We start from the raw sequence: 11902 nt of genomic DNA on the forward strand, positions 1-11902 counted from the left end.
ATGTTATTACATAACCAAAGAATGTAGCTATACAACATAGTAAATATTTCTGAGATTGAATCATTTTTATCTGATTTAAACGGAAAAAAAAACCTTTAAAAAAAGTGCCTACAGCATTTTATGTTGTATGCACAGCTTTGCTTGTGGTAGAAATTGAAAAGCCATTTATTATACCTGCAGATTTTCAGAAAATTTCTGTAATGCATACTTTTTTTTTCTTTAATTAAAGATATCGACATATTTTGAATTAATGAAAATACCACTGCTATAAAAGTACAATTTCTAAGTTATAACACCATTAAAACTCATTTTTCCCATGAACAAGAATTACAAGCTTTTCACACAAACTTAAAAAATCTTTAACCATGCCCCTAAGTCATTTACCCTACTCAGATTTTTCCAATACAGATTAAAATAAAATAATAGTTTAAAAAAACTAAAAATTACGCTTTTGTAGCAAAATGAACTAAAAAGTAAAAAATAATCTTTGGATGATAGTAATTGACCAAACACTTAATTCTAATGCAATGAAAAAAAAAAATCGAGGGGTGCTGTCTATTTAACTTTTTGGCATGGACAACAGGAAGAAATTCAAGACAGCTGATAAGAAGTCCCCAACGCTTTTTTCTAATCCCACAAAAGCTTGTTTTTTTTTAGTTTTTAAACTATTACTTTATTTTCTTGTTTTTAGTTTAACTTGTTTTACAAAAAAATATTCATTTCAACATAATTCAAAATTTTTTATATTCATGAAATCCCCCCCCCCCCCCCCCCAAAAAAAGCGACTAAATGTCTCGCGCAGCATTCGAAACGCTGTCTTTCGAACTCCAAAAAGAATAACTATACCCCTTAAAGCTTAAAGTGTAATAGCCAAGCTCTAAAAACATTCAACTGCACTGATATATTGCTTGTTGAGTAATTGTCTAATCCAGCTAATCCATCTCAGTCATCAATGTATGTGTGCGGAAAGCATATTTATATTACTTTGAAAATTTGGGATTGATTTAAATAAAAGTATTGTTCAATAATGGCCTGATCAGCAATGAATTGCCAATTGAAGGCTCACCTAAATTATGGTATGAAATTAGTTAAAAACAATAACTCATGTTCTAATTACCTTGGAACAAAGGAACAAATTTTGTCTGATGCAGAAAAATCAAAGGTTTTTATTGATAAAATTATAAATAGTTTTTGCGACATTTTTAATGTTTTTTTTTCTTTCACATTGTTGGAAATTAAACCAAAATATTTATTAAAATTAGAATAAACCAACAGTTAATTGTTAATTAATTTGATTATAGAATATTGCAATAAGGAGGTCCTGGGTTTGAATCCCGGCTCGAGCATGGATGTACTTTTTCTCTCCTGCCCTTTTCCTTCCTTTGTGTGGAAGTAATGTTGTGCTATGAATGGTTGCCTACCCAATAAATGGGTCCTTATTCAGGGCCCAATACAGGCTGATTTTACTACCATTTTCGGTACCTTCACAAAAATCTTATATTAAAATACGTACTTTCACAAAAATCAAGTTGTAAAATCAGCATCTTCACAAAATTATTTTTGAAAATCAGCACATTCTATAAACAATATTAAAAAATCGAAAGTTTTACAAAAACCCGTATTTTAAAATAGAAAACTTGTTTTTCTGTTTAAAACAGTTTACTTACCAAATAAAATAAGATAATTTATATGAACAATCGCTTAGGTAACAACTTTTTCATAGTATTAAACTCATTTTTAGTAGTTTTCGTCAAATTGCATTTACGCAATTTTTTAGCATAGTTTTGGGGGATGATAATTTCCTGAATTATACACAGTACAAAGCCTATTGAACTGAGATACAATGGTATTTTCCCTACCTCTTAGGCTCCCCCCCCCCCCCCCAAAAAAAAAGTAAGAAATAATAGTAAATGACATTTGCACTTTTCAAACTAACGTTTAAATTGCTCTAATTTTCTTCAACAAAAATTAGAATGTGCCATTAAAAGCTCATAAAATCAATGCTGATAAAAAAAACTTTCACAAAAATAGAATATTGATACAATTCTTTCACCAAATAGGTAGTGAGAAAAAAATCCTGGATTTGCCCCTGTTACTGCATGTGTGTACTGTGGGGGTTGGATTTCACACCAAACTACGATACAGTTTGATAAGTGAAGCAGTACATCTTAAATTGGCAGCGTAGGAGGCACACAACCACAACACAAAACAAGATTACTTCCTCAACAGCAAAAATTTTTTATAATAACCACTGAATAATTTAAAAAAAAGATACCTGTTTGGAAAATGATTTTAAAGGTCAGATTTTTTTTTTTAATCTTGTATTATTTATTTATGTATTTAAGCAAAACTTCCAGCTAAAATTTAGCTTTAAAATTTCCTCATTTTCTGGTTGTTTTGTCACCCAGACAATTCAATCATTATTCCAGACTTAAACAACAACAAAAAAAACCTGCTTATCAATGGGACACATGTGTGATGGCAACAATGGTAAGCTTACATTTAAGAATAACTGCAGCAATAATATTTTATTAATCCTCATGTAAAGGGGATTTTGTGAAATTTAAAAAATTTTAAAGTCATTAGTAATTTTAAAAACATTTATAATTGATACATAAGGCATTAAAATAGAGTAAAAAGTTATATTTTTAAAAAGTAGGGGATGGGGAGATACCTGTTGAACCACAGAGTTTCTCTGACTTTCACAAATGACATGTGTACATCTACTGGTATATGAAGTTTCAAGTTCTCCACCATGATGTTCTATCACCTGAAAGGAAAATTTTATACAATATTTTTAACACATATTGCTCCTTTTTTGTTAGAACTGTAACAGAAGTATTTCAACTTAATTAAAGTTCAGAAAAACTTTGACGTTAAAACATGCCTCAGGTATTTACTCCAGTAAATCAGGGGTTTCTATGGATATTTAATTTCAATTTGTATGAGCATTTTCTCGTCCTTATATTAGAGAATTTTTGCAAAAATATTGATTAAAATTGGAACAAGCTAATAATTAACAGTTAATTAATAATTTGATTTTAGAGTATTGCAATTTCATTGGGTCTGAGGTCACATACCGAATTTCAAAAGAATCTGACCATAGGAAGTGGGTAAAAAATGAGTTGCAAAATTCCACCCGAACAGAACCACCTCAAAAAATTTAAAAACACAGTCGGCAGTATTTTAGGTTTTCTAGCCTCATTTTTTTATTATTAGAAAAACACTCAAAACCAACTGAGTCCAAATGCTCCAATTCAAACTGAATCAAGGGACAAGTGCTGTCCTGTTTGAAAATAATTTTTAAAACAAAGTTTCAAAATAGCATTAACAGGGCTTTTTGCACTTAATGGTTAGACAAAAGGGACTTAGGAACCAAAACCAAAAAAAAAGTGTTGTTTAGGGACCTGTAATCTAAATATGAATAAGAGTTGAATCAAAAGTATTTCTAAATGACCACCAATTATATTCAGTACTGTAGTTGTTGCGGGATGCAGAGGAATGCTGTTTCCTGAACTGTTTGTTTTGTAATTGTAAAATTTATCCAAATTTCAAGTAAATTGGCTTAGAATCACTATTTTTTTAAAATAAATGCCTGCTTTTTAAATTAAAACTGGCTAAGTAATTTAAACTGACATTTCTTGGTCTAAGAAAAATTTGTCAACCGTGGCATCCACCTATAAAAAGGCAAGTTCGAAAAAAAAAAATTTCTAACTACAGCACTGACCATATTGTTTGCCAAATAAAAAAATATCAGATATCCTCATGCAAAGCTCTAATGGAAATTGAAAACGTTTAATATTTTATTAGCAAAATGTGGTGCTTCAGAACAAAAATATGTTTCATGCCCCCTTTATTGGTTTTTAAACATAAAACAATATAGGGGAGAGTGGCCCAAAGTGGGTGGGCCTTTGTATCCCCCCCCCCCATGATGCGTGAGTGGTGATGCATACGTATGTCGTATTTACATGAACAAACCCCCGAGTTTTTTTATCAGTCCCAGCATGGCACAACCAGGCTTAAAATTTAAAAAAAAATGATACATTTCTAAAAGAAAAAAATGAAGTTTTGTAACTTGTGATTAGTCGAAGACCAGTTTATTTTTTTATTTTTTTGCTTGTCAATAATATTACGTTATTCTGGCACCATATACCTACAAAATATGGTAGTCATTTCCTTTTTAAATGTAGGGTTATAATTATTTAAATTAAAAACCTGCCTTTGGGCAAAGTGCATATAGGATTAAATTATATATTTACTTATGATTTCTTGACTCGTTTGCTAACTTAGATTTTCTATTTCAATAGGCTAAGTATAACCTTATAAAGTTATTTTTTAGGATGACAATTAAATTGGCTTTAAATTGGATAAGTACAACTGCTATTTTTTTAATATATAATTGCAGGTAGCTAGTCAATATTTTAATCATTTATAACTTCATATTTGATTGGCAAATGTACCAAACCACAATTAGTTAAGCTTACCCGCTTTGGGCTCCCTGGTAGGGCAAAGCGGGTTTTTCAAATGTTTGTAAAAAAATTGATAATAAATAAATATTAGGCTTGAAATAATACAAAAACCACTTTATTTTTGAAGTTCAAGAACCCTGCTAGGAAATAAAACTGAAATTGTTGAGATAAAAAACCAAAAACTATAATTTTCGAGCGTTCTCTGAAAACTTACCCGCTTTGGACCACCCTCCCCTATTTATTTTACTAATCTATTTATTACAATATTCCCGGGAGGATTCAACTCATAATTAACGCACTACCATTAGTTTCAGAGAAAATGTTTCTTAGATACTCCATATAATCCTTATGCCATCATCAAAATTGACTTCCTTTTTTGGGGAGGATTCTAATAATTAATTGTGGCTTAACAATTATTGGTAAACAAAAAATATAGTTAAGAATTCAAACCAAGAAATTAAATTTTCAAATAATATCAATAATAATTAAAATGTTGTAGTTAAGAACAATATAAATGTGAAAATGTTTAAACAAGTAATTTATTAAACAAAATAAAAGAGCTTTTATTATGGCACATTATAAAATAATTGGAATTGATTGTTTCCCAGGATCAAACACAAAAATATTTGGAATAAACAGTTGACTCTCGGTTTGACGACTTTCAACGGACCACAAAAGATCATCCTTAAGTAGTATGCATTCTGAAACGGAATGCTTTTAAAACTACTGAGGAGCATCCAGGACAGTGAAAAGCTGTCTTTAAATACTGAAAATCGTTAAATAGAGCGTCGTTAAACAGAGAGCCAGCTGTACTTTTATTGAAGCAGTATTTATTTTCTCCTAGGGGAAAAAAACTGGAATAAAATAGGATAAGCAAATATCCACTCACTTTTTTCCACATGTCCAATTTATCAGCTTCCAATGACTTATCATATTCCTCAATGTTGAATATACATCCTAATAAACACAAATCAGGTGGAACTGGAAAAATAAAAAGAAAAGCACAAATCTTAATTAGTAATGTAAAATATTTATAAATTTATTTTTAAGGGCAAATGCCCAAAAAAGGAACTCCACTAAAATACAATAGATTGCATTTATATATATAGGTAATGAAAAATTTAGATATTTGATCCTTTTTACAAATTTTTAAATATTATCCAACTAAAAAATTGAAACAGAATACCATACAACATCAAATATTTCACATAAAATAAGATATAATAATATTGTAACGGATTCGGTGCGACTTCCACTTTCTTGAAATGAAAACACAGTTCTTGATAAAAACACAGGAAATTTATTTACACTATGTACAGGAAAGAGCGTCAACAACTGCTAAATTATTCATCAGCAATTAAGCAATTATCACACAACACCGTAAACTCAACGTTTACACACGTATTTACTTCCAAATACGAAAACAACACAGCGAAATGCCTCGCTATAAACAGAGCAAATACACACTCTCAGTTCGAAATCCTCAATCGAAACTAACTGTTTATCCATCGCTAACGGCTTAAATACACCGAAAAGAAATCTCTCAAATATTCCAGAAAATGCTACAACGTTCTACAACTACACTTCCATTGATAAAATCAGTGAATGAAATAAGAAAAAAAAGAATAGGGGGTTGTATACTTTAGCCATATGTTAAGGGGTTGTATATTCATTACGGGAAACTATTTACAGGTTACGTTACTACAATAATTACTATTTACAGGATTTGTAACATTGCCCCCTTCCTAAGGACTGCACGTCCCGGGCAGTACAATCCCCAGAAAGGGTGCCAAACTTCTATCACATGTTCACAATTACACACATTAATTAATAACTAACAGATACAGAAAACACAATAATAACAAGAAATATTACTAAACATTAAATGCAAAAATTATCTACAACTTTTATGTTATCAACCATGGTTGTTTACGTAAAACTCATGAACTATGGCCATAGTATGGGGCTAACCGATCATAATGTACAACCCTAGGTTTTGCATTAGGTGATTTTTGGATCCTCACTACGACGTCATTCAGTCGGTTAAGGACTTTGTAGGGTCCATCCCAATGCGACTGCAATTTGGGTGACAGACCTTTCCGTCGGATGGGATTCCATAACCAAACCTTGTCGCCTTCGTTGAATTCATGTCCAGTAGACCTTGTGTCGTATCGGGTCTTCATCTTCTCCGCCGCGATGTTGATTCGCTCTCGTGCGAAGTTATGAACGTCTTCCAACCGGGCCTGGAGATCCTGGATGTACTCCTCAGGCGATGCAGGCGCATCCGGAGGACGACCGAAGACGAGATCACAAGGTAGCCGAAGCTCTCGTCCGAAGAGCATCTGAGATGGGGCATATCCGGTAGTCTCGTGGACAGCACTGCGGTAGGCCAGCAGGAACAAAGGAATTTGCTCCAGTAAGCGATGACATGTTCATTTCCGTCAATTTCTTGGGATAAAACAGCTCCGATGCCCTCGTTGCTCGCATCAGTGTCCAGGATGAAGGATTTTTCAGGCTGAGGATAGGCGAGGATAGGCGTTGATGTTAAAGCCTCCTTCAGTCGTAGAAATGCATCTTCGCATTCTTTTGACCATTCAAACTTTTGCTTGCTCTCCGTCAGCTTATGCAAAGGTCGTGCAATGTTGGAAAAACCCTTTACAAACTTCCTGTAGTACGTGCAGAGCCCCAGGAAACTTCGCAGCTGATGGATGTCTTCGGGACGGCCATTTGGTGAAGTAGTCGATGGAAACAAGAATGTATTTGTTCCCATCAGCAGTTCTTGGTAAAGGACCCAGGATGTCGATCCCAATTCGTTCGAAAGGAGCTCCAACGTTGTACAGATGTAGCTTCCCTCTGCTTCTCTTCTTCGGTCCTCTTGACTGCAGATACCTTATCTGGATCGGTTTGTACACCTTCAGAAGAGATGATGTGACCAAGGTAGTTCACTTCCCGGCGGAACAAATTACATTTGGACGGGCTTAACTTCAGATTGGCTTCCTTAAGCTTTTGCAGCACCTTCCTAAGATTTGCCAGATGTTCTTCGAAACTGCGTCCCACGATGATGATATCGTCTAAGTAGACCAGACAGGATTCGTAGGAAAGTCCTCTTAACACTGTCTCCATAAGACGCTCGAACGTAGCTGGTGCATTGCAGAGGCCGAAGGGCATCACTTTAAACTGCCATAAGCCTTGTCCAGTTGTAAACGCTGTCTTCTCTCGGTCATCAGGGTGTATCTCAACCTGCCAGTAGCCGCTCTTCAAGTCCAGGGTCGAAAACCACTTGTGTCCGGAAAGAGTGTCCAAGGTGTCGTCTATCCGTGGAAGAGGGTAACTGTCTTTCTTGGTGATTTCATTCAGCCGTCGGTAATCGACACAAAATCTGGTGGAGCCATCTTTCTTTCAGACTAAGACGATGGGAGAGGCCCAAGGACTGGAAGAAGGTTCGATTACATCATTCTCCTTCATCTCTTTCAGGAGGGTCTCAACCTCTTCCTTCTTGGCGAACGGTAGTCGTCTTGGATGCTGTTTAATAGGGGGGTGTTCTCCAGTGTAAATCCTATGCTGCGTTAAATTCGTACGGCCAACATCCTCCGATGTAGATGAAAACAGATGCTTGAAGTCATCCACCAATTGTTCCACAGCAGTTCTTTGATCTTTCGATAACGGCGCACTCCCAATTAACTTCGATGTCAAGGACTCGGAAGACACAGTCTCGGGGGAATTGATTCTTCTAATGATGCAGTTTACTGGAGTACAAGTTGCCAACACTTCACCTTTTCGGATATTCCTTGGCCTTTCACTCACGTTGGCGACTCTCACAGGAATTACATCCTTAGAAAGGTCCACAAGCGTAGATGCTACCAGCACTCCTTTTAGGCTATTGCTTAGGTTAGGGTATTCAATGAGTCCAAATCGAAAACTATTGCTTTCTTCAAGGGAGCCAGGTATTAATGATTCTGACCTTGAGGGAATCGATAAATCTGTTTGGGCTATTATTTGATGAGCGGATTTTACATCACTTTCTGCTGGGAAAACGGCTATGTCTTCTCTCATCGAGTGCAGCTCATTAGTCTTGAAGTCGAGAGTGAAGTCATATTTCTTCAAAAAGTCCAATCCGAGAATGAAGGGGTCCGTGATATTAGCGACGAATGCCGTATGATGGTAGGTGGCATTCCCAAACACTATTTCCAAGTCCACTTTACCGTCAATCTCGATCTTGTCACCTGTCACAGTCTGGAGACTTACGCGTGGCGATGTCCACAGCAGTTTCAATCCAAATTCACGAGCCACATCTGTCCTAATGATTGTCACATTGGCTCCAGTGTCGACAATCAGTCTGCAGGGGTTCCCATTTACATGTGCGTAAATGAAAAGTCCATCACTGCCACTACTAGAAGAGGAAATCTGCAGAGCTCTAGTGGTGGTGATTTCCTTCCCTCGCGTAGCTTGGCGAGCCGGACAACTCCTTCGCAGGTATCCTTCACTACCGCATTTCCAGCACTTCTGCTCTTGTTTCTTTTGGGCTGTTATGCTGCTCAGATGTCTTGTCAAGTCACTGAGTTGTCTCTCAAGTTCAGCGAGGTGGGACGACCTGGAATCAGACTCAACAGCTTCCTGAGTCCGGATTAGATGGCGATCCACACGGGTTGCTTCTTGGGCGGCCTCGTATCTCATCGCATACACAACAGCAGAATTCAGGTCTTTGACATCCGCCATCCGTAGAGCTTTCTGGATTTCCGGATCTCGAACCCCGTCGATGTAGTAGTTGAGTGCCAGGTTGTCTCGAACATCCGCAGGGCAGTCGCAAAAAGCAAGATGAGACAGTCTCTCGATGTCCGCCGCTAGCTCTTGCAGGGTTTCCCCGGTTTTCTGGAAACGGGACTTCAACTGGAGTCGGCTGAAATCTTTCTGGCACTTCTCACCGAAGCGAAGCTCCAACGCAGATGTGAGGGTGACGAAATCCAGGCCCTGGCTGTCCGGAAGGGTCTGAAGAATGTCCGCTGCGTCACCCCTCAGGGATGCTGCAAGATGGCAGGCCTTGGTAGCAGAGTCCCATCCGTTCGCTTCCGCCACTATCATGAATTGAGTTTTGTAAACCTGCCACGAAGTTTTCCCATCAAATGTGGCAAGTTTAATGGACGGTCGAGCAACCGATGTGGGAGCGCCAAACTGTACAGAGCTGCTTTCCGCGATCGCCAATCTCCTTTCCAAGTTTTTAATTTTCTCATCCACATGATTTTCAACTGTTGCGATACGGTTTTCTACTGTTTCAAATTTTTCATCAAAAGCATCAACTCAATGCTCTATTTCATTAAATTTATTTTCCATTACAGTCTTTACCGAAGTAAGGTCGTTTTTAATTTCCTCTTGGTTAGAAGCTAAATCATTTTTCAGTACCATTAAATCACTTTTCAATTGTTCTTGATTAGCCGCAATGTCATTTTTTAATTGTTCTTGATTTGCAGTAAAACTTGCAGTCAAATCACTTTTTAATTGTTCTTGATTAGCCGCCATATCATTTTTTAATTGTTCTTGATTAGCCGCCATATCATTTTTTAATTGTTCTTGATTAGCGGCCAAACTTTCAGCCAAGTCGCTTTTCGCAGCATTAATTGCTTCCAGAAGTTGTTTTAATTGGTCATCCATTGCGCGAGTAATCACCATAAAAACAAAGTCTATAAATTCAAACAGTCTTTATGAAAAAATGTCCAAAGTCACACTTACTCCAAGAAAGTCCAGAAGAAGCCCCACGTTGGGCGCCAAATTGTAACGGATTCGGTGCGACTTCCACTTTCTTGAAATGAAAACACAGTTCTTGATAAAAACACAGGAAATTTATTTACACTATGTACAGGAAAGAGCGTCAACAACTGCTAAATTATTCATCAGCAATTAAGCAATTATCACACAACACCGTAAACTCAACGTTTACACACGTATTTACTTCCAAATACGAAAACAACACAGCGAAATGCCTCGCTATAAACAGAGCAAATACACACTCTCAGTTCAAAATCCTCAATCGAAACTAACTGTTTATCCATCGCTAACGGCTTAAATACACCGAAAAGAAATCTCTCAAATATTCCAGAAAATGCTACAACGTTCTACAACTACACTTCCATTGATAAAATCAGTGAATGAAATAAGAAAAAAAAGAATAGGGGGTTGTATACTTTAGCCATATGTTAAGGGGTTGTATATTCATTACGGGAAACTATTTACAGGTTACGTTACTACAATAATTACTATTTACAGGATTTGTAACAATATCGATTTTTTTCCTTAAGAGCTTTTTGTTAAATTCAAGAGAAATAAAATCTTTTACTATTAAAATGGTAAAAAAATAATGGATACAAATATGAAAGATATCTGCAATTGGAGGGGGATTGTGTTACTTTTTCAAATATGCTGAAATTTATTGCATGAGTGTTTACAAACCCTATTAAAAGCTACATTAAGAATTGAAAAGAAAAATGGATTTAAATTTCAGTGTTTATAGTTATATTTTTGAGGGTAAAAAATAATACATATTACATGTTTTTGCTAATGTTAAAAGCCAATTACATTTATAACATCCTTTCTACTGTTCCGGTGCACAACATTTTTCTCTTTTTTTCCAATTTACTTAAAAGTAATGTAAAAACAAAAGAGTCTTAAAAAAGTCTTATCCCCTCAAAAGTTGTTAAAGGAAGATGGACAAACAAACAAACCGACCACGCTGAGAGACATTTTCCCATCTCAAAGTAATGCTTTCAAATTTTTTAGTTTTCAATTATATTCAATCATTTCACATTCTAGACATTTTTAACAGCATAATGCATTAAGCTTTCCTTTATCTTTTTTGTTTTCTTTTTGCATTACTTATAAGAGAAAGTAGGCTAAACAAATCATAAATTGCTCAATTCAAACAAAAAAACTTGAAGGTTATGCTCAAAGGGTTTCCTTGCACCCTTAAAAAAACTGTATGAAAGAGTAACACCCACTTGTATTCCTTGTAGCCAACTGATATTACTGCTAAATATTCTAGAAAAAGGCTGCCTTTCCAGGTGGAATTCCAGCAAAAAGATTTGCACTTGTGAACCGTATTTCTACGCGTTCTAGGCTTTTTCAACAGTTTATTGCTATTTTTGGTGCAGTTCTAAACTTTTCCTCTTGACAGTTACTATCAGTACTGCTTTTTTTTCAAAAATGAAAAAATATATACCTCTAAATTTTCAGCTGCCGCCTAGGTGGCAGTGGTTAGCATTGGCCAATTGGGTATGCCTTTGGAGACACATTTTGAGCCTGCAGCCAAAGTACTCAAAGGATTTTTGATATGAAAAAAATTGTCGGCACCATGTTGTACAATTTATTATACGTCATGTTAAAGATTCCTTTAATGCCTATTTAGCTTATCCACTCTCAGCCGAATTAATTACCAAGTACAATTT

The 11902-nt window shown here is 35.7% G+C and overlaps 1 protein-coding gene across 1 annotated transcript in view; it reads right to left on the reverse strand.

Annotated features, from left to right (window-relative positions):
- LOC129226784 (PAX-interacting protein 1-like) overlaps positions 1-11902 on the reverse strand; it is a 70439-nt gene that overhangs the window by 23648 nt on the left and 34889 nt on the right. Inside the window, exons 9-10 of the mRNA XM_054861413.1 lie at positions 5359-5450; positions 2675-2770 (exon numbers count right to left, since the gene is read on the reverse strand). Coding sequence (XP_054717388.1) covers positions 2675-2770; positions 5359-5450 — 188 coding nt within the window. The remainder of the gene's footprint in view (positions 1-2674; positions 2771-5358; positions 5451-11902) is intronic.

Source organism: Uloborus diversus, chromosome 7, assembly GCF_026930045.1.
Source record: "Uloborus diversus isolate 005 chromosome 7, Udiv.v.3.1, whole genome shotgun sequence".
Classification (NCBI taxonomy): Eukaryota; Metazoa; Arthropoda; class Arachnida; order Araneae; family Uloboridae; genus Uloborus; species Uloborus diversus.